Here is a 25,966-nt window from a genome sequence, read left to right on the forward strand (position 1 = left end):
GGATGGGGAAATGATGGTCGTCCACGTGCCATGTTTTTGAGGAACACAATTTGTCCTTATGTGATACTACGCCTGCACGTCTCTCCTGCCTGCCTGGTTTTTCCCAGTTTCCTGTTTCGGTGGAAGATCAGAATTGACCTACTTTCTGGATTAAGGATTGGTCTTCCTTGAGGGGAAACAGGGGTGGAGTGATCCCTCACCCAGTGTGGTGAAATAGTGGTGGTGGTGGTATTTATTAAGCGCTTACTGCGTTCTGAGTGCTGGGGTAGATACAGGATAGTCAGATGGCAACAGTATTTTGCTCATGGTAATTATTTTGCTAGTAGTAATAATTGTAGTATTTTAAGTGCATACTCTGGGCAAAATACCTTGCTAAGCCCTGGAGTAGATACAGTACAATCAGGTCAGACCCAATTCCTGTCCCACTTGGGGCTCACAGTCTCAAAGAGGGAGAGCAGCTATTGAATCCCTGTTTTACAGATGAGGAAACTGAGTCACAGAGGGGCTGTGACTTGACCAAGATCCCACAACAGGCCATTTGGCAAAGCCAGGAATAGAACCCAGGTCCCCAGACACCCAGTCAGGTGACATTTTTCCTGCCCACAAGGAGCTAATGTACACCTCAACCCGGGTGGAGAGAAGGGGCAACAGGTATAATAATAATAATAATAATAAATAATGATAGCATTTATTAAGCGCTTACTGTGTGCAAAGCACTGTTCTAAGCGCTGGGGAGGTTACAAGGTATTCATTCATTTATTCTGTATGACCAGAGGGAAACCAGGCTCACAGATTTATTTGACTAGAGCTAATCCCGACTCACAAAATTGCAGTTGGGAGCTTTCCTGATCTGGAAATGGTATTGTCTGCTGTCTGTATACCTGGTTGTTGTATATATATATATATATCTCCTTCTGGGAAACTGGTAGTTTGTCCCTACCCTCCTATATTAAAGCTGGGTAATCTTGGACTGACTTCCCTTACGGAGCCTTGAATCAAAGACGATACTTTTGCCCCAAACTACCACCCGTTGACACCATACCTGGAGGCCTGTGAGAGACCTCTCCCCCCCAACCCCCACCAAAGCTTCAGCCTCCCACCCAGTTGCCAGCGTCACTACCCAGGAATGGACCAACCTGCCAGGAGATCCAGAGTCCATGCGGAACAGTTCATAATGATGATAATGGTGTTTGTTAAGTGCTTATTATGTGCCAGGCACCGTACAAAGCACCGGGGTGAATACAAGCAAATCAGGTTGGACACAGTCCTTCTCCCATAACGGGCTCATGGTCATGGTCTTAATCCCCATTTTACAGGTATGGGAATTGAGACCCAGGGAAGTGAAGTGACTTGCCCAGGGTCAAACAGCAGTCAAGGTGCAGCTCTGGGATTAGAACCCAGGTCCTCCTGACTCTCAGGCCCATGGTCTATCCATTAGGCCATGCTGGAAGGAGGCTTTGCACGGCCACCCAGCTGACCAGTAATTCCCAACCAGCAGAGTAGAGCGACAGGCCCCGTCCCCAAAGCTCTCCCTCTTAAACCCCCTGGCTTCTCCTGGGGTCTGCCCCAGAGTGGTCTCCTCACCTCTGACTCCACTTCTTGGGTTGTCTGGGCAGGTTCCTGGCCAAGGGTCCCGTGGGGCAGGGACAAGTAGGATGTTCTCTGTCGCGGTCCTTTCAAAAAGTCACCACCAGTTTAGCTGCCCGGACCTCGATGCCTGGAGACCCCCTTATCTGAGGGTCATTGGAAGGTTGGTGGGTGGGGTTGAGGAGAGGGGGGCCGGCCTCACCCTTCTGCTTCTTCCTACTTGCCACCCTCCCTTGTCCAGGAGGTCCCTCTGGGCTCTTTGGTGCCGGGGCTCAGGTGATTCCCTCCCGTCCAGTCTACCTGGCTATTCCTTTGACTCTCCCCGCACCCCCTCCCTCCAGCCACTGCTCCACCCGAGTCTTTGTGCACCCTCCTCCCCTGTAGTATCATTTTACTCCCTCAGACCTTGGCTGACACCTGGCACCCTAAAATCTCCCAGAGCAGTCACCCCCAACCCAACCAGTGCCTGACTTGATCTGCATTGTCAGTTCTTCGGCCATTGTCGAGCCGTTCTTTTCCATCTTCACAACTTGATGTGGGTGTCCAAGTTGTTGTAGAATGGCTCCCTGTGGGCGGCTGGTCAGGGATGGGTCCTGGAGGCGGAGTTCCAAGAGGGAGTGGTGTATGAAGTGCACCCCAATGGTTTGCATTAGGTGCTCCCAGAGTCACTCTGGAACTGCTTTGTTTAGGTATCATTTTAAGTCAGATGATTGGGTGCTTATTCAGCATAAGTACACATAGATGATGGCAATTGACATCCTTCTTGTGTAGAATTTACTTAATGAAATACTCTAGTTAATTCTCCCAAAATATGTCAAATAATCCTTAGAATCGTGAATCACGTTCTAATCTAATACTGTAGCCGTAATTGCTGGGTGTGAAAGCCATGGCTTAATTTTAAATTCCCGCTAACATCCTCCATCTCCCCCACCCCGTCCCCAAAGGTTCCTCCTTAAAAGTTACTCCTTAAGAAAGTGACTCATCGTCCAGTTGCACAGAAAAACAAAAAGTCCCTGTCTACGTGACCTCATCCTTAAGTTTAGTCTTAAATTGCAATTTTAATGCAGCCCCCCACCCCCCCACCCCAACAGTAAGAGGCTGATCAGTCAGCTTTCGCATTGCAGCAGCTCTCAGACTGATCTGGGCGAGGGGCACTCTGGTCTCTCTCCCCTCACAGCCCCACTGGCAAACGTGCCCCACACAGAACCTGGCTCCAGTTTCTTCATTTCTTCACGTCATCTGTGAGTCATCCTTTTGGCCAGGAAGCTTGCCCCATTGGTCTACTAAGCTAAGAAATCTTTGCATCTTGTTTCAGGACAACAGGAATAGTTAAATCAGTCCTGCGTGGACCATTTGATGCTATTTGTTGAGCGCTTACTGTGAGCAGAGCACTATAAAGCACTTGGGAGAGTACAATACTGGGAGAGTAGCAACTGACCAAGTTTTGTGCATCAGGCAAAGACTCCTCACCCTGGGCTTCAGGGCTCTCCATCCCCTGGCCCCCTCCTAACTCACCTCCCTTCTCTCATTCTCCAGCCCAGCCCGCACCCTCCGCTCCTCTGCCGCTAATCTCCTCACCGTGCCTCGTTCTCGCCTGTCCCGCCGTCAGCCCCCGGCCCACCTCATCCCCCTGGCCTGGAATGCCCTCCCTCCGCACATCCGCCAAGCTAGCTCTCTTCCTCCCTTCAAAGCCCTACTGAGAGCTCACCTCTGGGAGGCCTTCCCAGGCTGAGCCCCCTCCTTTCTTTCCCCCTCCTCCCCCTCCCCATCCCCGCCTTACCTCCTTCCCCTCCCCACAGCACCTGTATATATGTATATATGTTTGTACGTACTTATTACTCTATTTTACTTGTACATATTTATTCCATTTATTTTATTTTGTTAATATGTTTTGTTTTGTTCTCTGTCTCCCCCTTCTAGACTGTGAGCCCGTTGTTGGGTAGGGACCGTCTCTATATGTTGCCAACTTGTACTTCCCAAGCGCTTAGTACAGTGCTCTGCACACAGTAAGCACTCAATAAATACGATTGAATGAATTGAATGAATAATGGAGGTGATAGAAATCCAGCCATCGGGCCGACTTCCAATAATGACTGTGGTACTTGTTAAGTATTCACTACTTGCCTAGCACTCTGCAGAGTGCTGTAATAGATGTGGGATCATCAGGTCAGACACAGTTGTCCCTGACCCACATGGGGTTTACGGTCTTAATATCCATTTTACAGGTGAGGTAACTGAGGCACAGTGAAGCAAAGTGACTTGTCCAAGGTCACACAGCCAGCAGGTAGAGGAGCCAGGATTAGAGCCCAGGTCATTCGGACTCCCAGGACTGTGCTTCAGTTGGATGTCAAACTGAGCAGATCTAAAACCAGAAGTGCTTCCCTTTGCCCCTCTAAACCCACTGGTCAATCAGTCAATCAATCAATCAGTCGTATTTATTGAGCGCTTACTGTGTGCAGAGCACTGGACTAAGTGCTTGGGAAGTACAAGTTGGCAACATATAGAGACAGTCCCTACCCAACAGTGGGCTCACAGTCTAAAAGGGGGAGACAGAGAACAAAACCAAACGTACTAACAAAATAAAATAAATAGAATAGATATGTACAAGTACAATAAATAGAGTAATAATTATGTACAAACATATATACATAAATACAGGTGCTGTGGGGAAGGGAAGGAGGGGGGGATGGAGAGGGGGACAAGGGGGAGAGGAAGGAAGGGGCTCAGTCTGGGAAGGCCTCCTGGAGGAGGTGAGCTCTCAGTAGGGCCTTGAAGGGAGGAAGAGAGCTAGCTTGGCGGATGGGCAGAGGGAGGGCATTCCAGGCCCGGGAGATGACGTGGGCCGAGGGTCGATGGCGGGACAGGGGAGAACGAGGCAAGGTGAGGAGATTAGTGGCAGAGGAGCGGAGGGTGCAGGGTGGGCTGTAGAAAGAGAGAAGGGAGGTGAGGTAGGAGGGGGCAAGGTGATGGACAGCCTTATAGCCGAGGGTGAGGAGTTTCTGCCTGATGCGCAGATTGATTGGTAGCCACTGGAGATTTTTGAGGAGGGGGGTAACATGCCCAGAGCGTTTCTGGACAGAGACAATCCGGGCAGCAGCATGAAGTATGGATTGAAGTGGGGAGAGACACGAGAATGGGAGATCAGAGAGAAGGCTGATACAGTAGTCCAGACAGGATAGGATGAGAGCTTGAATGAGCAGGGTAGCAGTTTGGATGGAGAGGAAAGGGCGGATCTTGGTCCTCCCTACTTTCTCATCTCAGTGTCACTTACAGCCCCGTCCTCGCTGTCCCGAAAACCCACACCCTCGGCATCTTGCTTGACACTCATATTTCATTTACTGCCAGATCCTACCACTTCTTCTGGCTCCCTTCCCTCCCCCTTCACCCAAACCACTACCACCTGTTACAGGCTGTGGTCAGACCATGGCTAGACCATTGGTCTGTGTTCCATTAGCCTCCTCGCTGGTCTCCTAGCCTCCAGCCTCTCCCCCGATGCTGGCGTCACTGCTGCCACCGCCTCCCGCATCATCTCCTTGGAAGCATCGCTCGGCTCACCGGCCCTCACCTCTCCTTGAAACGCTCCGGTGGCCTTCGTGACCCTCTGCATTCAGTCATATTTATTGAATGCTTACTGTGTGCAGAGCACTGTACTGAGCACTTGGGAAGTACGTCGGCAACGTATAGAGACGGTCCCTACCCAACAACGGGCTCACATATACAAGGGGGAGACAGACAACAAAACAAACAACATCTGCAGTAAACAACATCTCTGCATCAAACAGCTCCTCACCTTCAGATGCCGGGCTTTCCACTAACTCTCCCCCACCTTCCCTATCATCTGTTCTCTTCACCCATTCTTGTCAACTCACTCTCTTGGTTCCTCCCAAGACTGCCAACCTTCCCGCCACGTCTCACGCTCAGCCCTCTTGCAGCCGTCCCCTCCCCAGCCTCGCGGTACTCCTCCTTCAACTGGGAAAGTGTCCCACAGTTCCTAGGTGGGTAGCCCCATTGGCTGACACATACCATTTGAATATGGGCACAATTAAAAACATGGTCAGCCACGAGCAGTTTTGGAGCAATATTTAAACAAATCGATCAGCACTGAGGAAAACGATCGTTTCCCCCTGCCACTCTGAAGATAAATACCAAAGCCTGGCAGGGGGGACCCAGGGTTTATGATTTTATAATAACCCTTCCTATATGTAAATTGCTTTGCTTGAATCACTTGGTATTTCTGCTCACATTAATTTGGGTTTGCTTGTAACTGGTTGAATCAGTGGCATTCACTGAGTACTTAACTGTGTCTACTAAGCACTTGGGGGAAAGTACACTTTAATAAAGTTGGTTAGATGTTCCTTGCACTTGAAGACAATCTACATATAGTTACCTCAAATCTTTATTTTGTATTTAAAATACTCCAGTCCCTGCAAATTGATTGGTAAGAAAGTTGTTTTTTAAAAAAAATTTTTGTCAATTTTTTTTATTGTATTGGTTAAGCACTTACTATGCGCCAGGCACTGTACTAAGTCCTGGGTTAGATACAAGATAATCAGGTTGAACACGGTCCCTGTCCCACATAGGGATCACAGTCCTAATCCCCATTTTACAGAGAAGTGAAGTGACTTGCCCAAGGTCACATAGCAGACAGGTGGTGGAGCTGGGATGAGAACACAGGTCCTTCTGACTCCTGGGGCCATGCTCTGTCTACTAGGCCATGCTGCTTCTAATTTAAAGAGGCTATTCCCCCCAGGTAGGATGCAGTGATGATAAATAGCAGTTAGTGTCAGATGCTCTAAAAGTAGGCTATGTCTGATAGGTGGAAAGAGAGAATTGTATCTTCAGTGTTGGATTGTAATGCTTCACTGGAGGCTGTACATCCAAACCTCAACTGGGTTAACCGGCTCCAGTTGTCAGAAGGCATCCCGATCCCCTGGGATCTTTGACCTGGGAGTGGTGGGGAATGGGGGAAAGTGGTGGGCTTTGCTGGCCAGTGAGGGACATGAGCACTGTGCATTCGCATGCGCGCACACATGTCCATGTCTCTCTCCACCCCCCACTCCCCAGGAACAGCAGTAGCCAGCAAACAGAAGTGGGGGGGGGGGGGTGGGTGCTAGTTCCCATTGCGGGAGAAGCAGCCAAGCCCCACCGTACTGCTCCCCGCCAGAATTCTCGCCAGGATCCCAAGCGCTGTTTGTTTCCTGGATATGGGTGGCGTGTGGACTGTTCGATAGCCAGGCGGCTACTGCACGTGAGAATCATTGACCCGCTCAGCAGCTGCCCGAGATGAAATGCTTCCCCGGCCCGGCTTGGTTAGCCCCAGCCCAGCCCACATTGGCAGTGGTGGTGGTATCAGAAGCAGCAGCGTGCTCATTTCTGCTTCACTTTTTGACCCAGGTCAGGGAAAACAGTACTGAGAATGGTGAGTTCTTCCTTTTCAAGTGCTCGCTGAGCTCTTTGGCCCTTCCCTGAGGTGAAAGCATCCGCCGTCGGCCTTCCGCTCCTCCAGCAGGCCCGGCTTTGTCGCTCTGAACCACCAGCTTTGAGGAGAGCTGCTCTGGTGGGCCTGGCTCGGGGCTCTTTGAGAGCTTGGCTTTCAGAAAATAGATGCTGTACAGCTTAATGCTTTCCTTTTCAAGCGATGTATTTGGTGGGCAGAGAGGTGAAACCCTTACTTAAATTAAGAAGGACAAAAGACCCATTGACTCTTCGGTGCATCGTACCTCTCTGGAACAGGCACAGTTCTGGGCCTGTATGGGACAAACATGCTGTGGACAAAATGCTGGCAATGGGGATCTGGGGCAGTGGTGAGTGGAGGAGGTGGAGTGTTGGGCCAGAAACTTCCTTCCTTGACAGAGGTTATTGCAACTGGCCTTGTAAACAAGAGAGAAGCCGTGGCTGCTTCCAATGACCGTGGGGTGGCCTAAACCGTCCTGAGTGGAGGGAAGCTTGGGCTGCGGGGGATAGTCAACCTGCCCACCTGGCTAGGTGGCTGGTTCTTGGGCCAGGGAGAGGATGTGAACAGCAAGCAGCTGATTCTGGGCTGGAATGAGAATAATAATAATGGCATTTGTTAAGCGCTTACTATGTGCAAAGCACTGTTCTAAGCACTGGGGGGATACAAGGTGATCAGGTTGTCCCGCTTGGGGCTCACAGTCATCATCCCCATTTTACAGATGAGGCCACTGAGGCTCCGAGAATTGAAGTGACTTGCCCAAGGTCACACAGCAGACATGTGGCGGAGCCAGGATTCGAACCCACGACCTCTGACTCCAAAGCCCGTGCTCTTTCCACTGAGCCACGCTGCTTCTCAAGAGAAGCCCCAGTCCCATCCCAGAGCAGCTTGGCATGGTGGATAGTGGACTGGCCTGTGAGTCAGAAGGTCATGGGTCCTATCCCCGGCTCTGCCACGTGTCTGCTATGTAACCTCGGGCAAATTACTTCTTCTCTGAGCCTCAGTTTCCTCAACTGTAAAACGGGGATTCAGACTGTGAGCCCCACCTGGGACAGGGACCGTGTCCAATCCGATTTGCCTGTATCCACCCCAGCACTTACTTAGTTCAGTTCTTGGCACATAGTAAGTGCTTAGCAAATGTTATTAGTAGTAGTAGTAGTAGTAGTAGTAGTAGTAGTAGTAGTAGGCGTGGCCTAGTGGAAAGAGCTGGACGTGGGTTTTTTAAACCCATCTTCACAACTTGTCTGCTGTGGGACATGGGGAAAGTCACTTTTCTATCCCTTAGTTTCCTCATCTGTAAAGTGAGGATTAAATGGTACTCCCCTCTACTTACTCTGTAAGCCCCATGTGGGACAGGGACCGAATCTGCACTGATTATTTGTAGTCTCTGTCCCAGCACTCTTTACAGTGTTTGGCACATAGTTAGCACCTACAATGATTCCCCACCTGCTCTGCTGAAGGAGCTGCAGAATGAATAATTAAGGTTACAGGTTAATCAAAAGCCAGGACGTTCCATTTCCACATCTGGACTGTTTCCAGCAGATACTTTTCATTTGCAGACATCATGCTTTTGGAATTGGATATATTGGTGAATACACTTCCTTCATAGTCCCCAGGTATCTTAAAGGTAGTCTAGTTGTCCAACCCAGGGTTTGTTTTTCCTGTTGGTTTGGAGCTAACACTGTGGGTGGACTTCATCCGCTGATTTTTTTGGCTACTTGCTCTGAGCTGGAAAGGTTGACTGGTAGCGGGAAACTTTTACTCTTTCTCCCCATCGACTGCTTGTGGTTGGTAGTTTTTTTCCTTTCATAGTGTCAGCCAGAAAAACATGGGTTGGAAGCTCTTGCTTGGTGGAAACAGTCAAGTGTATCATGGGAAAGGAAGGGTTTGTGGGTGGGGGTGACCTGAAAGTCTCCCTCTCTTGATGGAACACTTCCTCACCTTTCTGAATCAATCAATCAATCAATCGTATTTATTGAGCGCTTACTATGTGCAGAGCACTGTACTAAGCGCTTGGGAAGTACAAATTGGCAACACATAGAGACAGTCCCTACCCAACAGTGGGCTCACAGTCTAAAAGGGGGAGACAGAGAACAGAACCAAACATACCAACAAAATAAAATAAATAGGATAGAAATGTACAAGTAAAATAAATAAATAAATAAATAAATAAATAGAGTAATAAATATGTACAACCATATATACATATATACAGGTGCTGTGGGGAAGGGAAGGAGGTAAGATGGGGGGATGGAGAGGGGGGCGAGGGGGAGAGGAAGGAAGGGGCTCAGTCTGGGAAGGCCTCCTGGAGGAGGTGAGCTCTCAGCAGGGCCTTGAAGGGAGGAAGAGAGCTAGCTTGGCGGATGGGCAGAGGGATTGGGGGCATTCCGGGCCCGGGGGATGACGTGGGCCGGGGGTCGACGGCGGGACAGGCGAGAACGAGGTACAGTGAGGAGATTAGCGGCAGAGGAGCGGAGGTTGCGGGCTGGGCAGTAGAAGGAGAGAAGGGAGGTGAGGTAGGAAGGGGCGAGGTGATGGACAGCCTTGAAGCCGAGGGTGAGGAGTTTCTGCCTGATGCGCAGATTGATTGGTAGCCACTGGAGATTTTTGAGGAGGGGAGTAATATGCCCAGAGCATTTCTGGACAAAGATAATCCGGGCAGCAGCATGAAGTATGGATTGAAGTGGAGAGAGACACGAGGATGGGAGATCAGAGAGAAGGCTGGTGCAGTAGTCCAGACGGAATAGGATGAGAGCTTGAATGAGCAGGGTAGCAGTTTGGATGGAGAGGAAAGGGAGGATCTTGGCAATGTTGTGGAGCTGAGACCGGCAGGTTTTGGTGACGGCTTGGATGTGAGGGGTGAATGAGAGAGCGGAGTCGAGGATGACACCAAGGTTGCGGGCTTGTGAGACGGGAAGGATGGTAGTGCCGTCAACAGAGATGGGAAAGTCAGGGAGAGGACAAGGTTTGGGAGAGAAGACAAGGAGCTCAGTCTTCGACACAAGGAGCTCAGTCTTCGACTGAGTTTATGGCCTTACCACAGAAGCCTGCTTTCTCCCTCTGAATATTCTGGATGGCAAAGCGCATTATCTGCCCAGGGTTTTCTTATTAATTAATTCATTATTATCATTATTTTAATGGTATTTGTTAGATGGTTCCTCCATTAATGTTGATTTGCTCTTCAGATAATGGCTGGTCATCTAACCCCCAATGCTCTTGAATGCATATAAATCCACTTTTCTAAGGAAGGGTGGCCCACTCTGCCCACATTAGCCAATGCCAAAGCCTTTGGAGGGCTTGTAAAAGGGGAGGGAGGAACCCTCAGCCCCAAGAAAACCACCTGTTGCCTCTGCACTTGAGTAGAAGTGGAATATCCCTTGATGGGATGCTCTGTGTGGCCTTAAAATGTGGGCTTCAACCCCTGCTTGGGCAGCTGGGCACGCACATGTGTGTGCATGTCAGTGCACCACACACACCGGAGGCGAAGCTCCATAAATACTATCATTCAGTCCACATATCCCCAGTCCTCAAAAACTGCCAGTGGATTGCCCATCCACCATGTCATCAAACAGAAGGTCCTTATTGTCGGCTGTAAAGCACTCAGTCTGCTCTCTCCCTCCTATCTTACCTCCCTGATTTCCTACTATAACCCAGCTGACTTCACTTCTCTAATGCTAACCTTCTCACTGTACCTCCATCTCATCTGAATCACCACTGATCCCTCTTCCACTTAATCCCTCTAGCCTGGAACTCCCGCCACTTGGTATCCAACAGACCACCCCATCTACTAAACCTTATTAAAATCATTTCTCTTCCAGGAAGCCTTCTCTGACTGACCTATTATTTGCCCTCCCTTCTGCATCACCTATGCACTTGAGTCTGTACCCTCTAGGCACTCTGATACTCATTCCACCCACAACACTTATCCTTATAGCCTGCCATTTCCCCTTCTGTAATTTATTTTAATGTCTGCTTCCCCCCGCCCAGATTATAAACTCCTTGTGTTTCTACCACAACTCTATTGTTTTGCACTGTCCCAAGGGCTTACCTCAATGCTCTACACACAGTAAACACTCAATAAGTACCATTGATGGATTATGTGCGTAGCCTATGCTCTGCCACCTCCCCTATTTGTAATTTATTTTGATGCCCTTGTCCCAAACTGGATTGCAAGTTCCTTGTGGGCAGGAATTATGTCTGCCAATTCCTGCTGGACTGCCGTGTCACCTTTGGCAAGACACTTCACTTCTGTGCCCCAGTTCCCTCAGCTATAAAATGGGGTTTGAGACTGGGAGACCCACCTGGAACTAGGACCATGTCTAACTTGATTTGCTTGTATTAACCCCAGTGCTTAGTACAGTGCCTGGCACATAGTAATCCTTTCATAAATATTATTGTTGTTATTATTCTCCCAAGCTCTTAGTTATTTATGTGCATGCAGTAAGGACTGAATAAGTACTGCTGATTGGTTGTGCTGTACCTAGCTCCCCCGTGTTGACTTTAGGAACCAGTGGCCACTTAGACCTCCCCCGTTTGTCTCTGGCCAGGGAGTACGTAATAATAATAATAGCTGTAAACCAAATCGGCTTTCCCTAATGATGCTCCATTTATGTTGCCTGCACCTCTGACCTCAGAGGTGCAGAGAACAAGGGAGGCAGCAACAGGATCCTCACAGAGTTCACTCTTGTTAGTACAGTCTCACTATCCTCATTATTGTCATTTATTATTTATGGTATTTGGTAAGCGCTTACTATGTGCCAAGCACTGTTTTACAAGTTAAACAAGTTAGACCCAGTCCTTGTCCCTCATAGGGCTTACAGTCTGAGTAGGAAGGAGAACAGGTTTGGAATCTTCATTTTACAGTTGAGGAAGCTAGGTCCCAGAGAAGCAAAGAGACTTGACCAAAGATCACACAGCATACAAGTGGAAGGGCTGGGTTTAGAACCCAGGTTCTCTTACTTCCAGGCCTGAGCTATTGCCTCTAGGCCTCGCTGCTTCCGATAGGCAGGCTTCTAACTTCAGTCAGTAACCCGTGCTCGTGGTCGCAATGAATTTGGACAAATGGCAACTTGTGGATTCATCATTCTTTCTGTACATCTTGATGTTTTCCTTTAAAGCCAAGTTGTGTTGGAAAATGTAAAATTGGAGGTCTTCAAAAATATGCACTTGGCCATCCTTTGGGCGAAACACGACCGAACCTCTGTTCACTTCCTTTAACCTGTCAGTTCCATGAACAGAAGGTGGAACTTGTCCATGTCCCGTGGTAAGTGCTGGGAATACTTCACCCTGATTCTGAGGGCCACGAAAGACTCCAGTCAAAAAAGGGTGAGGCCGTAGACATCCCTTGAACAGTCATCAGTCAGGTGACTCTGAACAAGAGGGAAACAGACATGATGCCATTTGATCTGCAAAGACTCTACCAGGTTGGATGTTTGGACAACACCTGCCCCCTCCCCCGACCTCCCATGGTCAAGTGGAGCCCAGGTTCTTGCTTGGCTAGGTGGTGGCCCAGAAAGCGGAGAGGAGGGCCTGACCGCAGACATCAGGCCCCCGGGGCCAAGGGCTGACGTGCTGCCCGCTTCCATTGACCCCCGTGCCTGAGTACCCATTCCACTCTTGGAAGTCCGGGCACCTGGCAGACACGCCTGTGGCTCCGATTCAGACCCGGAACCTGGAGGCCCGCTCGGCGCCCCGCGCCCTGGGGTCCCAGCAGCCGGCGTAGCGGGCACCGTCTGGCAAAAGCTGCCATGCTGTACCCGTGCCAGCCCCCTTCCTCTACCACAGCAGGCCTGACTCATTTCCTCCTCTCGCCTCAACCAATAGCAGGAAGCTCGGAATTTCCAACAATCCTCTGCATCCGATTTCCCCCCAATGCGTATCTGTCCATTCTCTGGCATTCTGGCACAGGAATGGCCTTTGTCGGCCCCTGTTGGCCCCACGTCGGAGCATGAGATCGAAATCACCAAAGCGCCTTTTCTTTCTCCGTCACCCAAAAAGGGTGAAATTTCCATTTCCTTCATTAAGCATGCGATCATTTGGCACAAGTGACCCATTTTTCCATTCTGTAGGGTGGAAAGAAAAACCTGTACGTCTCGTCCCTCATGAAAAGAAAGTAATCACAGCAGGGCTCCCAGTGAGTAGAAATGAGTGGCAATCGGTATTATCTTTTTCACTATTTTAATTATGGTCCTGAGCTCTTGTAGCCTGTAAGCTTGATGTGGGCAGGGAACGTGTTCTACCAACTCTGTTGTAATAATACACTCCCAAGATCTTAGTACAGTGCTTTGCAGTCAGTTGTATTTATTGAGCACATACCGCATGCAGAGAACTGTACTAAGCGCTTGGGAGAGTACAATATAGCAGTATAACAGACACATTCCCTGCCCACAGGGAGCTTACAGTCTAGAGGGGGAGACCGATATTAATATAAAAAGTACCGATAGGTACATAAGTGTTTGGGGGCTGGGAGGGGAGAAGAATAAAGGGAGCAAGGCAAAGCGGCCCAGAAGGGAGTGGGAGAAGAGGAAAGGCAGCTTAATCAGGGAAGTCCTCATGGAGGAGACGTGCCTTCAGTAAGGCGTTGTAGTTGGGGAGAGTCATTGTCTGTCAGATATGAAGAGGGAGGGCGTTCCAGGACAGAGGCAGAATGTGGGTTAGAGGTCGATTGCGAGGTACAGTGAGATGGTCAACATTAGAAGAGCGAAACATGCGGGCTTGGGTTGTAGTAGGAGAGTAGCAAGGTGAGGTAAGAGGGGGCAAGGTGATTGCTTTAAAGCCAATGGTGAGGAGTTTCTGTTTGATGCAGAAGTGGATGAGCAACCACTGGAGGTTCTTGAGGAGGGGGGAAATATGACCTGAGAAGCAGCATGGCTCAGTGGAAGGAGCGTGGGCTTGGGAGTCAGAGGTCATGGATTCGAATCCCAACTCCACCACTTGTCAGCTGTGTGACCTTGGGCAAGCCACTTAACTTCTGTGCCTCAGTTACCTCATCTGTAAAATGGGGATTAAGACTGTGAGCCCCACAAGGGACAACCTCCTCACCTTGTATCCCCCCAACGCTTTGAACAGTGCTTTGCACATAGTAAGTGCTTAACAAATATCGTCACCATTATTATAATTTCTGTAGAAAAATGATGTGCACACAGTAAGTGCTGAAGACTGTGAGCTCGTTGTGAGCAGGGAGTATCTCCGTTATTTTATTGTACTCTCCCAAACGATTAGTCCAGTGCTCTACACACAGTAAGTACTCAATAAATACGATTGATTGAATGAATGAAAATACCATTGATGAATTGACAGTAGGTGGGATGTGAGGAGTCCGAGTGCTTTGGTTCTTGTGGGGCCACACATCAGTCCTGCGCTGCCTTTTCTCAAATTGCAGCCTAGTGTGTGGAAAGGAAATACACACCCGCCAGCCCTGCTTCTCGTTACGCAAGTCTCTGGGAAGTCTTTGAAGTCTGAGTGTTCGTGCTTCTTCTGTCGACTGACCACAGCTAATCCAAGGACCTTAGCAGATGGTGACCAGAGCCACTACGGGTGTGATGGCAGCACCCCTCTCCCCCGGGGTCAAGGGCCAGAGAGAGCCGGCGCTGGGGAGCCATGCAGAAAGCAGCTAGGAGTGGAGGGATGATCGGATACCGCCAAGCCCACTCACGGCACCATCCTCACCTCCTCTCAATCTGTTTTTTGTTTTTTTTTTCCTTTAAATGGTATTCGAGCTCTGCCAGGCACTGCAGTAGGTACTGGGGTAGAGACAAACTAATCAGGTAGGACACAGCCCGTGTCCCGCACGGGCTCACAGTCATATTCCCCATTTCACAGATGAGGTAACTGAGGCACAGAGAAGTGAAGCGACTTGCCCAAAGTCACCCAGCAGGCTAGTGGCCCCCTGCTTCCACCCCCACCCCCCCACTTAAGCGACCTTCCTAATAGTGCCCCCCAACACCCCTTCCGGGTCCGGTCCTAACTGACTCTCCCCCTCCCCGCCCCCCACAGCGGGAAAAAGGCCCTTGTTATCACCAAGTTACATTAACGGCAGCCTCATTCGCACCTACTCAGCCCTTCTGTCGACCCCGGCCCACGTCCTCCCCCGGGACTGGAATGCCCTCCCTCTGCCTATCAGCCAAGCTAACTCTCTTCCTCCCTTCAAGGCCCTACTGAGAGCTCATCTCCTCCAGGAGGCCTTCCCAGACTGAGCCCCTTCCTTCCTCTCCCCCTCGAACCCCTCTCCAACCCCCACATCTTACCTCCTTCCCTTACCCACAACACCTGTATATAAGTATATGTGTTTGTACATATTTATTACTCTATTTATTTATTTATTTTACTTGTACCTATCTATTCTATTTATTTTACTTTCTTAGTATGTTTGGTTTTGTTCTCTGTCTCCCCCTTGTAGACTGTGAGCCCACTGTTGGGTAGGGACTGTCTCTATATGTTGCCAGCTTGTACATACCAAGCGCTTAGTACAGTGCTCTGCACACAGTAAGCGCTCAATAAATACGATTGATTGATTGATTGATAGTGGCAGAGTCGGGATTAGAACCCAGCTTCTTCTGACTCCTAGTATCATGTTGGATCCACTAGGCTGCACTGCTACTCAAGTCTCTGAGCTCTTCCATCCGGCCCAGTGCCACATCCTACGCAACATCCCCGAGATCTGCCCCATCCTCTGCCCCTGAACTGCTGCCACCTTGGAATGCGCTCGAACTATGGGCGTCTAGACCACTGCATCGAGCTGCGTTGCTGGACTCCCAGACTCTCTCCCTTTCCCCTCTCCTGCCCCCCATTTGATAGTCTGCTCCAACGCTGCTGCTGCTGCCGCTGCTGCACAGATCATCTTTGTTTCAATGTTCAACCCATGTCTGTCATCCTAACCTCTTCATCTTGCAGTCCCTGCATCTCTTCTCACAGTCGGCTTCAAGGCTGTCCGCTGACTTCCCCAGCTCACTCCCCTGGTGCCTCCCAAGCCCACCTTCTGACCGTCTCTAGCACTCAACTCTCCCGCCTCTGTCCTCTCGCTTCCTCCTGCTCCCTTGGCTTGGAACACACTCCCTGCCCCCACCCCCCCACCCCCCCACATGGAGCAGGCCACAGCCCAGCCCATCTGGTAGTTACAGCTCTCCTGAAAGCCCACCTCCTCCTACATGCTGTCCCTGATTAATTTCTCAGCACCCAAAGTTGCCAAAACCCATCCACCATCTCTAGCACATATCAACTTACTCATGCCCAACCACAACACTCTTGTATATATTTCCATTCATTTGTGCATTCACTTAGTTCATTTGACTAGTCTCATGGCAGACACGTTTATGTCCATGTCCCTGGTTAAGGGGCTAGCTCTCTGTGGAGAGGGAGAGGGTCACTTCTTGGTTCTGAACTTCCCAAGCGCCTAGGATGTTACACCCAAGGGTTGCTCAATAGCACCTCTTATTACTCCTGCCAATCATTGAGCACTGTAGGCAGAAAATTGGGAGGCCCTATCCTTGACCCTCCACTGCCCCCCCCTCCCCCCCCCCCCCTTTTCTGAATCTCTCCTCTCAGACAGCCTGGCTGCCCGACATTTGGAGAATGTTCAGTTGTCACCCAGCAAACATACTGGCTGGAGAAAGGCTAGATTTATGGAGCTCCTACTTGCTGCCTCAAAACTGGGAGAAAAACCTAATGAGGGTCTGTGTGGTCACTGCTCCCATGAAACTTAGGGGTTAAGACCAGGCACATCCAGCTATTAGGAGGATTCTATCCTAATCCTCCTCTACCTCTCAGCTGCCTTCGACACTGTGGACCACCCCCTTCTCCTCAACATGCTATCCGACCTTGGCTTCACAGACTCCATCCTCTCCTGGTTCTCCTCTTATCTCTCCGGTTGTTCATTTTCAGTCTGTTTTGCAGGCTCCTCCTCCCCCTCCCATTCTCTCACTGTGGGGGTTCCCCAAGGTTCAGTGCTTGGTCCCCTTCTGTTCTCAATCTACATGCACTCCCTTGGTGACCTCATTCGCTCCCACGGCTTCAACTATCATCTCTAAGCTGATGACACCCAGATCTACATCTATGCCCCTGCTCTCTCCCCCTCTCTCCAGGCTTGCATCTCCTCCTGCCTTCAGGACATCTCCATCTGGATGTCTGCCCGCCACCTAAAACTCAACATGTCCAAGACTGAACTCCTTGTCTTCCCTCCCAAACCCTGCCCTCTCCCTGACTTTCCCATCTCTGTTGACGGCACTACCATCCTTCCCATCTCACAAGCCCGCAACCTTGGTGTCATCCTCGACTCCGCTCTCTCATTCACCCCTCACATCCAAGCTGTCACCAAAACCTGCTGGTTTCAGCTCCGCAACATTGCCAAGATCCGTCCTTTCCTCTCCATCCCAACCGCTACCCTGCTCATTCAAGCTCTCATCCTATCCCGTCTGGACTACTGCATCAGCCTTCTCTCTGATCTCCCATCCTCATGTCTCTCCCCACTTCAATCCATACTTCATGCTGCTGCCCGGATTGTCTTTGTCCAGAAACGCTCTGGGCATGTTACTTCCCTCCTCAAAAATCTCCAGTGGCTACCAGTCAGTCTGCGCATCAGGCAGAAACTCCTCACCCTGGGCTTCAAGGCTGTCCATCACCTCGCCACCTCCTACCTCACCTCCCTTCTCTCCTTCTACAGCCCACCCCGCACCCTCTGCTCCTCTGCCACTAATCTCCTCACCGTTAGGCCTCGTTCTCGCCTGTCCCGCCATCGACCCCCGGCCCACGTCATCCCCCGGGCCTGGAATGCCCTTCCTCTGCCAAGCTAGCTCTCTTCCTCCCTTCAAGGCCCTACTGAGAGCTCACCTCCTCCAGGAGGCCTTCCCAGACTGAGCCCCTTCCTTCCTCTCCCCCTCATCCCCCTCTCCATCCCCCTCATCTTACCTCCTTTCCTTCCCCACAACACCTGTATATATGTATATATGTTTGTACATATTTATTACTATATTTATTTATTTTACTTGTGCATATTTATTCTACTTATTTTATTTTGTTAATATGTTTTGTTGCTGCTTTTAGACTGTGAGCCCACTGTTGGGTAGGGACTGTATATGTTGCCAACTTGTACTTCCCAAGCGCTTAGTACAGTGCTCTGCACACAGTAAGCGCTCAATAAATACGATTGATGATGATGTCTCCCCCTTTTAGACTGTGAGCCCACTGTTGGGTAGGGGCCGTCTCTATATGTTGCCAACTTGTACTTCCCAAGCGCTTAGTATAGTGCTCTGCACACAGTAAGCGCTCAATAAATACGGTTGATTGACTGATTGATCCAGCTGGTTCCTGGGAAGAAGCTGCTTATGGGTTATTTTGGTCACTTTTTAAGCAAAAAGAAAACTATGAATAAATGACTTGCAAAAGTAACTAGTAGCTTAATATGTCATTGTTATTGTCGTTGGGCCGTAGAGTGCTGAAGTTGGGTAAATGGAGAGGGTGGGAGTGAGCAAAGAGGGCAGAGAGGCTGGCAGGGTGTGTGGGGCACAGTCCCACTGCTCTGGGAAGAAGGGCTGCTTTGCAGTGTGTGAAATAATAATAATGATTGTAATTATAGTGTTCGTTCGGTGCTTACTATGTGCCAGGCACCTTACTAAGCACTGGGGGTAGATAGATACAAGATAATCGGATTGGGTACGGTCCCTGTTCCACATAGGGCCCACAGCCTTAATTATGCCATTATCATTATTATTAATCCCCATTTTACAGATGAGGAAACTGAGGCCCAGAAAAGTGAAGTGACTTACCCAATAATAATGGCATTTGTTCATTTATTCAGTTGTATTTATTGAGCACTTACTGTGTGCAGAGCACTGTACTAAGCGCTTGAGAAGTACAAATCAGCAACGTATAGAGACGATCCCTACCCAACAACGGGCTCACAGCGCTTACTATGTGCAAAGCACTGTTCTAAGCACTTGTGGGGGATACAAGGTGATCAAGGTTGTCCCTCGTGGGTCTCACAGTCTTAATCCCCGTTTTACAATGAGGTAACTGAGGCTCAGAGAAGTTAAGTGATTTGCCCAATGTCACACAGCAGACATATGGCGGAGCTGGGATAAGAATCGAAGGTCACACACAGGCAAGTTCCAGAACCGGAATGAAACCAGGTCCTTCAGACTCCCAGAACCAGGGTCTAGCCATTGAGCCACACTGCTTTTTTCTACTGTGTGAAACCATGCCATGGCGGGAGTCTCTTGGCAGGCATGGTGTCTACCTACACTGCTGCACTGTAGACTGTTCTTTTGACTGACTGGAAACTCATTGTGGACAGAGACCATGTCCACCAACTCTATTGTATTTTACACTCCCAAGCACTTAGTGCTGTGCTCAGCACACAGTAAGAACTCAGTAGATACCATTGATGGACTGACCGGATTCTCCCAAACGCCCCCGGCAGCGCTCAGCACGCAGTGAGGGCCCAAAAAATACCATTGAGTGGTTGATTTGCCGAACAGAGGCTTGAGCCTTCCCGCTCCCAGTCTCTCTAACCCTAGGCCTGTTCATTCATTCATTCCATCATTTATTGAGCGCATACTGTGTGCAGAGCACTGTGCTAAGTGCTTGGAAAGTACAATTCAGCAACAGATACAGTCCCTACCCAACAACGGGCTCACAGTCTAGAAGAGGGGACACAGACAACAAAACAAAAGACCTCTCATTGGGCCTCAGAGAACGAGACTGAACCCCAGGTTTCCCATCCCCATTTGGAGTGTAACTGAATTGTTCAGCTGAAAACAGCAGACATTTCAGCTCAGCTGGCTTCCTTGTCTTAAATAAAAGCTGGTCTTACGTTTGGTAATTCCGAGGTGGCACGCGGGCTGGCGTGGGGAGGGGGGACAGAGGCAGAGACTGTGTGTCCGCAAGTACAAAGAGGCACTTAGCTAATACCCTCAAACGACACCTCCCTTGTTCAGTGATCATCACATCAAAATGGGTGGTAAATTTAATCATTCTAATAGTGACAATTGTGTATTTGTTAAGTGCTTACTGTGCGTCAAGCCACCTACTAAGTGATCTGGTAGAAACGAGATAATCAGGTCTCAGAAGGGGCTCACAGGCAAAGTAGGAGGGAGAGCATTTGGCAGTTGAGGGAACTGAGGCACAGAGAAGTTAAGTCACTTGCCCAAGGTCACACAGCAGGAAAGTGGCGGACCTGGAATTAGAACCCTGGTCCTCTGATTCCCAGGCCCGGACAGTTTTTGTCAGTCAGCCAGTGGATCTCAGAGCATTGTACTAAGCAGTAGGGAGAGTACGATATGACAATATAACATATTCCCTGTCCAAAATGAGTTTACAGTGTAGAAGGGGAGACTGACACTAAAACAAATAAGTAAAACTACAGATATGTACATAAGTGCTGTGGGGCTGGAAGTGGAGGAGAATAAAGGGAGCAAGTCAAAGCCGCACACACAGGAGTGGGAAAAGAGGAAATGAGGGCTTAGGGAAGGCCCCTGGGAGGAGCTATGCCTTCAGTAACGCTTTTAAGGTGGGGAGAGTAATTGTCTGTTGGATAAGAAGAGGGAGGGCATTCCAGACCAGAGGCAGGACGTGGGCAGGAGGTCGGCGATGAGTTGGTGAGATGGAGGCATAGGAAAGAGTGGCATTAGAGGAGCTCTTTCCACTAGGCCTAACCGGTTCTCTGTCCACTTTAAAGGTGACCTCACGTTAAAGTGCCACAGGTCAGCAGGCACCCCAAACTCTGTTTTGAAATTGGTGGAGCGCGTTCCATCCCCAGCCGGGATTGTCTTAGCAGACTTAGGCTCAGTGGGTCAGAAAGCAACCGCACCTTTCGTGCCTTCCGGCTCCATTTCCTCCTTCCTGCGCTCCCGCTTCTTTACGCTCCACAATCCACTTAACAGAGTTTTGGGCTGGGACACATTTCATTCTCCCTCGCCGCTTTAGCAGGACAAAACAAGCGAATCTGGATTCGGAGTTTCTATTCTTCGCATAAGTAGGTATCTAGTGTTGATGGGAGAGGTTGGGCTGTTGACATCTTTACTTTTGGAAAACCGTACTCACATTGAAACTGCTTTGGGAGGACCGAAGAGGTATTGGAGTATTCATCTGTGTGAAATGAGCACCACTTTGGTGGAAAGACACTGTTTTCTCTTTAACGTTTGCTCTCCCCGTTGGGGTGAAAGCTGACACTTTTAAAAGGCCGTTTGACTGTGGGCACAGACCCACGACAGTGAAGATTCCGGAGTTCCAGTCTCTCGGCTGTTATCTGGGCTCGATCTTTGGCTTTGGGCTGAAGGCTGTATTTCTCCTCCAAGCCCTGGCATCACTAGATTTACAGAATTGCTCATAGTTCATGTAGCTACTCTGCCTGAAAAAGAGGCAGTGGCTTGGCGTCGGATATTTACAGGCTTTGATTCTCCGGCTTTCCCGGAACGTGTATTTCGGTTAATGGCTTTTGCAATATGTATGTTTGATGAAAGGTAAAATTGGAAAAATAGGACGCTTAGGTATTTGAAGACTTTTATAAACAGGGAGAGGAAAAAAGCCAAAGCCAGTTGGCAGCCCCCTCATTCTGAAGTTTTTGTAGAACATGCTGTGCATTTAAGATTTTACAAAATAGGATGTACATTTCAGTCTCACGCATCTCAGAGGAGGCAGGGCTGTTGGAATAATAGGGTCATAAAGCCCAAGCGCTACAGAGTCAAAGCTGAAAAGATGGAGATTTAGAAACCTTGTGATTGGGGCTAGTGAAGACAGGTAAGGTGAGGGTGGGTTGGTGAAGAACAGTTGAACTCTGGAGCAGGGTTGGTCTCCACATTCAACCTGTGCCGCTCACTGGGTGGGATGGGAGGGATGAGCCCAAGAAGGGGCCCAAACAGTGGCCGTGTGGGGAGCTGAGGCCCCCATAGCAAAAGCCAGGAGGGCAGTCAGTGTGTTTGAATATATTGTACTAGAAACATTCTACCTTAACCTTTTATCACAATCAACATTTTTTTAAATGCAGAAGTGGAGGAATGGGGTCAAACTGGTCTTTAAATTTAGGAGCTCTTACAGCTGTATTTTAATATGTGTTTCTTCTTATATTCCCGTATTTAGTAGCGGTAAGCAATGTAAAGTAAATTGGCTTATAAAAACACAGAATTAAACACGGATATTGCCTTAATGTACCCATAGAAATTGGCCCGTTGTATTTAGATTTTGTTTAGGGAAGCAGCGTGGCTTAGTGAATAGAGCACGGGCTTGGGAATCAGAAGTCGTGGGTTCTAATCCCGGCTCCACCACTTACCAGCCGTGTGACTTTAGGCAAGTCATTTAACTTCTCTGTGCCTCAGTTACCTCATCTGTAAAATGGGGATTAAGTCTGTGAGCCCCACATGGGACAACCTGATTACCTTGTATCTACTCCAGTGCTTAGAACAGTGTGCTTGGCACATAGTAAGCGCTTAACAAATACGATCATTATTATTATTATTATTATTGTTGTTATTATTATTATCCACTACTTGCCTTCTGTGTGACCTTGGGCAAGTCACTTCACTTCTGGGCCTCAGTTTCCTTATCTGTAAAATGGAAGTTAAATCCTACTCTCTCTGCTTAGATTGTGAGTCCCACCTGTGGCTCGTATATATACCAGCGCTTAGTAAAATTCTTGGCACAGAGTGTATGCTTAACAAATACTATAGTAATTGTTACTATGAGGCTTAAATTGATCAGATTTATCTCCTCATTGAGGAGGGGAAGATCCTTAGGGAGGAACTTTGGGCTGGTTCATACAGCCAGAAGAAATTCTGCCCCTCTATAACTTATTTGCAGTTTATGACCCATCGAATAGACAACTTCTCGGACTGCTCCTTCTTACAAAATAGCCAGTCTGGTTTAAATCTCTGAATTTGCATGGTAAATTGTATAAAATGTTTTACAAAGCCACAGGAAAGTACTGACATGTGGTTTCTGTTTTGGTTACACAGCAGACATAATTTCTACGGTAGAATTTAACCATTCTGGAGAATTACTAGCAACGGGTGATAAAGGCGGTAGAGTCGTCATCTTTCAACAGGAGCAAGAGGTGAGTGTCTCAAGTTCTCTGACCGTCTCCGGGGTAAGATCATGGTTCCTCCCCGCGGCCCCGGTCTTGTATCGGCTCCTCCCGGTCCGAATCAGCTTCGGAAGAGTGAGCGCTGCCCATCAAACCAATACCAATGCCACGAGAAGCAGCACAGCTCAGTGGAAAGAGCCTGGGCTTTGGAGTCCGAGGTCATGGGTTCAGGTCCCGGTTCCGCCACTTGTTAGCTGTGTGACTTTGGGCAAGTCACTTTACTTCTCTGGGCCTCAGTTCCCTCATCTGTAAAATGGGGATTAAGACTGTGAGCCCCCTGTGGGACAAACTAGTCGCCTTGTATCTCCCCCAGCGCTTAGAAGAGTTTTTTGCACATCATAAGCGCTTAATAAATGCCATCATTATTATTATTATTACCTAAGAGTCGGGGCCCTGTGAAGGTGCACCGCTTTCGGAAGGGTGGAGACCAGCCCTTGCTTTTCCTGAACTCTGTGAAGTCACCTGCATTGGGGGCGGGGGAGTTGGGGACCTTCGAAAGTGGCTCTAAGAAATGAGAATTCTCTTGAAACAAGGTGCCTGTGGGATTCCAACCCGAGGCAGCAAAAAATCAGAACTTCTCTTTGGTAGGTCATTATGCTGTCCGAACCCTGAATTTTGTTGTCATCGGTGTTTGTCATGGCACCCGATGTGTTGGTTGATGGGCACAGCCTCCATCCAGCACACTTGTTAAGGTTATCGCTCTTCCTTGACCTGGTGGGATTTTGCCCTTGGGGAAATTCATTCAGTCCTGTTTATTGAGCGCTTACTGAGTGCAGAGCACTGTACTAAGCACTTAATTCTCCCCACCGCCAACCCTCCCCTATATCCAATTCACGTCTGCCCGGCCGCACAGCGGGTCGGTCTGTGTTGGGCTTGTCACGTGGCTCGGTGAGCCCCTGGACCTTTTTGTCTCAGTCCACTGATGGTGAAGCAGCTTCAGAATCAAGGTGAAGCCCAGAGGGACTGAGTCATTGCCGGGGATGGAGACCAGGACAGGCATTTAGTGTTGTCTGCCGTCACGGAAAACCGGGATTGATGCTACAACATGGCTCTTGCCCTGCCCTCTAGGAACCGAGGTTCTCAAAGGGCCTTCCAAACTCTAATGAATTATCCTAACAATCGTCTTTGGTGAGGGCCCAGATTCAGCCTTTGAAACAAACCAGCAACGGTGTCCAACAGACACTGCACCAAACCTGGGAGCTGTAGGTTTTTCCTCTTGCTGATCAAATGACATCTTGGTAGCAGGAAGCCACCGATGCCTTTGCTCTGTTGACGAAAGCCCCTTGTTCTATTTCTTGTTCTTTTTCAGTGTTTTGCTTTATTGGTTTTCATTGGGTAAAAACTTGAGGCCATTTCATTGCTTGTACTTGGCATTTAAGAAACTTTCATGGCCTTTTGGAATCATTCTCAGTCTCGTCTCCCCAGTTTCTCGTCCGTGGTTGGAATGCACCGCTAAGTAAAGTGGTCGGCATTCTCAAGGGAATTCCCGGGGTGAGTGAGGCTGCAGTGGCAGCTTTCCAAAAGTATAAGTAGTGAGTTCATTGTCACTGGGTTTGCATGCAAATGGTTTTGGAAACTCTCTCATTAAGGTGAGGCACGTTCTCTGTGTTTTGTTTTGGACCATTTTGCTAACTGACCACTGTTAGTAAATAGGCATTTTGCAAGTGGCGTGGATGATTGTACTGTGGCTTTTCCCACGGAAGAGAAGCAGCATGGCTTAGTGGAAAGAGCACGGGCTTGGGAGTCAGAGGTCGTGGGTTCTAATCCCAGCTCTGCCACTTGTCTGCCGCATGACCTTGGGCAAGTCACTTAACTTGCCTGTGCCGCAGTTCTCTCCTCTGTAAAATGGGGATTTAGACTGTAAAGCCCAAGTGGGACAACCTGATTACCTTGTATCTACTCCAGTGCTTAGAACAGTGCTTGGCACATAGTAAGCACTTAACAGATGCCATTATTATTATTATTTTCCCACTTTAATTTTCTTTATTGATACTTCAAAAGTCATGTGTATTTCAAAAGGTTGGGGTTCGGTCCCTTTCCCTTTGTAAGGCTTAGAAAACAACCGCATGGACAGCCTGTTTTCAACCGTGTCTCCTGCCCAGTGTCATTTGCTAAGGGTGCCAACAGGAAGTGGAGCTGTTGTGGCTCATTTCCAATCCTTAAGCCAGCTTGCTTAATTTTGGGGTCAGCCTATATGTTACTTTTTGAGGTGTGGCCTCTGGGTTGGAGTGAGAAGGGTGGCACCCGTGCCAAGGATAACTGACCAAGAGTATGTAGTGAGCTCCTGGTGAATGCAGGACACTGCCATTAGCAGTTGGGAGATGCCAACAGGGTGAGGAGACCTGAGCCTCTACCCATATTCATTCATTCCTTCAATCATATTTGTTGAGTGCTTACTGTGTACAGAGCACTGTACTAAGCGCTTGGGAAGTACAAATAGGCAATATGTAGAGACGATCCCTACCAAACAATGGGCTCATAGTCTAGAAGATGGGCTCACCCCCAGGGAGCTTACACTCTTTCAGGGGATTCACGGATTACTTCCAAGTAGTGGGCATCGGAGAAAAAGCAGAGTACACATGATGATAAAGGGGAGTAGGGCAAGTTAGATGAATAAAAATAAATAGAATTCTGATAATGGTGATGTTGGCTAAGTTCTATGTGCCCAGCACTCCACTAAGCACTGGAGTAGACCCTCCTTCCTCTCTTCCTCCCCATCCCCCCCCACCCTACCTCCTTCCCCTCCCCACAGTGCCTGTATATAGGTTTGTACAGATTTATTACTCTATTTTACTTGAACATATTTACTATTCTATTTTATTTAGTTCATTTGTTTTGTTGTCTGTCTCCCCCTTCTA

At 49.0% G+C, this 25,966-nt stretch overlaps 1 protein-coding gene across 2 annotated transcripts in view; it reads left to right on the forward strand.

The window, feature by feature from the left end:
• The window catches only part of PPP2R2A (protein phosphatase 2 regulatory subunit Balpha), a 93,759-nt gene that overhangs the window by 38,960 nt on the left and 28,833 nt on the right, over positions 1 to 25,966 (forward strand). For both annotated transcript variants that reach the window (XM_038746910.1, XM_038746909.1), the window contains exon 3: positions 22,981 to 23,078. In XM_038746910.1, coding sequence (XP_038602838.1) covers positions 22,981 to 23,078 — 98 coding nt within the window. The remainder of the gene's footprint in view (positions 1 to 22,980; positions 23,079 to 25,966) is intronic.

This window comes from Tachyglossus aculeatus, chromosome 5 (assembly GCF_015852505.1).
Source record: "Tachyglossus aculeatus isolate mTacAcu1 chromosome 5, mTacAcu1.pri, whole genome shotgun sequence".
NCBI classification, from domain to species: Eukaryota; Metazoa; Chordata; class Mammalia; order Monotremata; family Tachyglossidae; genus Tachyglossus; species Tachyglossus aculeatus.